The sequence below is a fragment of the Pteronotus mesoamericanus genome, unplaced genomic scaffold (genome assembly GCF_021234165.1).
Source record: "Pteronotus mesoamericanus isolate MK-2021 breed Mesoamerican mustached bat unplaced genomic scaffold, CSHL_Meso_final contig_1, whole genome shotgun sequence".
NCBI lineage: Eukaryota > Metazoa > Chordata > Mammalia > Chiroptera > Mormoopidae > Pteronotus > Pteronotus mesoamericanus.
Window position 1 is genome coordinate 1107754 of NW_026554998.1, and position 3214 is coordinate 1110967.

Below are 3214 nucleotides of genomic sequence, written 5' to 3' on the forward strand. Positions count from 1 at the left end.
TGGTATCTTGCAGGAGGTCAAGGCCTAGAGCAAATCATCATGAAGCAGGTCACTTTCTTGGTCTGGTTTCAAGGTGCTCAACACTCAACCTTGCATTTTCAGCTCCTGCCCTCCAGCATTCCCAAGGGGGCGACACAGCAGGCCTTGACCCCTGTCACGTGGATGGGAGTCGCCGTTAGCTATGGAGGAGAACACAGCCACGTCGCCACCTGATCCCTCCCACGCAAAACCAAAGCCACGACCAGACACATGCGCCAGTGCCTCAGTCTCGATGCAAAACCTGGAGAATGGAGGCCTGCTTCGGGCCCAGGAGGAAGCCAGCCCTGCAGGGGATGATCTGAGGACCGGAGTTTGAACCGCCAACTTTGCCTGTTCTCCAGTCACGCTCATGCCCAACACCTCCTAGGAGACTGCTTTATTTATTGGTAGAAAAATAGCACTGAGCCCGTTGTTGTAGCCTCCCCACGCCTGGGCACTTCCTTTTGGCTCTGTTGGGCAGCCTGGAGTCCCTTGGCTGACGTAACTGACCCACTGGGGAGCTGGAAGAGAAGCAGCCAGGGCTGTGGGCAGAGGACGGAACCTCGGGACCCCAGGATGGAGTCCAACAACACGGCCTCTTCCTCTTGTCTAGGCTCTGCTGCATTCAAGGTCACTGTGAGCGTGGTCCTCACTGTCCTCATTTTCATCACTGTCGCTGGTAATGTAGTCGTCTGCCTGGCCGTGGGCCTGACCCGCCACCTCCGCAGCCTGACGAACTGCTTCATTGTGTCCTTGGCCATCACCGACCTGCTCCTCGGCCTCCTGGTGCTGCCCTTCTCAGCCGTCCACCAGCTGTCCTGCACGTGGAACTTTGGCAAGGTCTTCTGCAACATCTATACCAGCCTGGACGTGATGCTCTGCACGGCCTCCATCCTCAACCTCTTCATGATCAGCCTTGACCGGTACTACGCCGTCACAGACCCCCTGCGCTACCCCGTGCTGGTCACCCCAACCCGGGTCGGCGTCTCCCTCGTGGTAATTTGGGCCGTCTCCATCACCCTCTCCTTCCTGCCTATCCACCTGGAGTGGAACGGCAAGAGCAAGACCAGTGGGCTCAATCACACCATTCTGTCCTGCAAAGTTCAGGTCAACTTGGTATACGGCTTGGTGGACGGGCTGGTCACCTTCTACGTGCCTCTACTGGTCATGTGCATCACCTACTACCGCATCTTCAAGATCGCCCGGGACCAGGCCAAGAGGATCCATCACGTCAGCTCCTGGAAGTCAGCCACCATCAGGGAGCACAAAGCCACAGTGACGCTGGCTACTGTGATGGGGGCCTTCATTGTCTGCTGGTTCCCCTACTTCACCGTGTTTGTCTACCGTGGGCTGAGAGGGGATGATGCCATCAACAAGGTCTTCGAAGCCGTCGTTCTGTGGCTGGGCTATGCCAACTCGGCCCTGAACCCCATCCTGTACGCCGCACTGAACAGAGACTTCCGCAGGGCATACCAGCAGCTCTTGCGCTGCAGGCCTGCCAGCCACTACGTCCAGAACCCTGCTCTGAGGACTGACAGCTCTCGGCTCTCCAGGACTAAAAGCCAAGGACCCAGGCAGCAGGAAGAGAAGCCCCTGAAGCTCCAGGTGTGGAGTGGGAGAGAGGTCGCAGCACCTCAGGAAGTCCCAGACAGGTAACTTCCCTGGCTTTTCAGGCCCCAGCAGGGGCACAGGGAGAGGTCCCACCAATGGTGGCCATTAAGGTGGTGGCCGCTCGCGAGGTGCTGGCACTCCCCGCGAGCACTTTGCGAACCTCGTGTTGTGCCACCATACCCTAGCGCCCTTTGGGTACGATGAATAGAGGTGTAAGTTTTTACCTCTATTTTAAAAGGACCACAGCTTACCCAGGGCCACAAAGCAGGGACCTGGGAAGAGGTCCCCAAATCCAGAACTTGGGAGCCTTTTTTTCTAGCTACGTCGTCCTGACAATCAGAAGTTCTAAATTTGAGGCCCAACTCTCCTGCGTAGCTAGTAGCCGTGGTGTTCATGTAAACCCTGCAGGACAGCCCTCAGGTGGCTGTGCACGAGCGCTGACACCTGGAGGTGGAATGAGAAACCCACCTGGTCCCCCGAGCACCTATGATGCACCAGCTCTCACGCTGGAAAGAGGGCTGGCCAATTTGGGAAAGCGGGGCTTGGACATTGTACCATGGGTCTTAGGGACAGTGGAAGGGTTAAAAGCAAGGCAGGGTGACCTGGGCAGCTCTGTGCTTTGGAAAGAGGGCTCTGGTTGCCCCTTAAGATGTGGATGAGAAGGATGAGACAGGGCATCAGTGAAGGAGGCTGGTCTATGAGAAAGGAGAAGAGAATAGAGGAGAATCTAGGAGGCTATGAAAAAAGACAGGCTTGGGAACACTGGATGTTCAGGGCGCAGGGGACTTAAGAGAAAGATGCCCCAGGATTCATCTCCAAGGGGGTATCATGGCCAAAAAGGTAAACAGGATCAGAAGGAGACAGACGGGCCCGCCGGTGACGCGGCCAATGCAGGGAGTTCGGTGGGAAACTGCACCACGGACCCGAGGGCACACGCTTGCTCGCCGCACGGGGAGGACGGCCTGGATGAGCTGGGAGAGTGAGTGACAGTGTGCTGGCAGGACACCTGACACACAGACATTCTCAGCTAGTGTCCCTTTCCCTTCTCTTCCACAGACCATGCCTTTGCACCCTAGACTGCTTGTCTGTGTGACTGAGCCATTCGTTCATTCATTCCTTCACTCGCAAACATTCAGCAGCTTCCCACCATCGGCTGAGAACTGGGCTGGGCTCCAGGGATGTAGCAATGGCATTTTGAGCGTTCCTCAGCTCAGCCCTCACTCACTCTGGCTTCAGCAAGTCCCCGCCTCTCTCTGGCCTCAGTTTCCTCATCTCACAGAGTAGGAGATCCTCACGCCGCAGCCTGCCCTGCTCACCTCCCAGGGTTGCCCGAAGCGTATGTGCGTTAAGGGACCCAACGGGCTCTGCGGCCCCCGCGGCCCCCGCAGCCCCCGCGGCCCCCACGGCCCCCGCAGGTAATGTCCATTCTTGAGCACTGAGCGTCAGTCTCAGGAAAAGCTTGGCTGGACACCGCAGACCCACAGCCTCGGGGTTCCGGTCCCTGCAGACCACGGTGGGGGAACACTGCCCAACGAGACTCCTGGGCCTCATGCCCGCTCTGGTCAGTGCAGCGGCCAGGGGTGGA

General features: G+C 58.0%; 1 protein-coding gene across 1 annotated transcript; it reads left to right on the top strand.

Annotated features, from left to right (window-relative positions):
* Positions 1–594: 594 nt before the first annotated feature.
* On the top strand, positions 595–2722 carry HRH2 (histamine receptor H2). The gene is made up of 2 exons (XM_054571852.1): positions 595–1670; positions 2686–2722. The coding sequence occupies exons 1-2, from the start codon at positions 595–597 to the stop codon at positions 2720–2722; spliced, it is 1113 nt and encodes a 370-aa protein (XP_054427827.1).
* Positions 2723–3214: the final 492 nt, after the last annotated feature.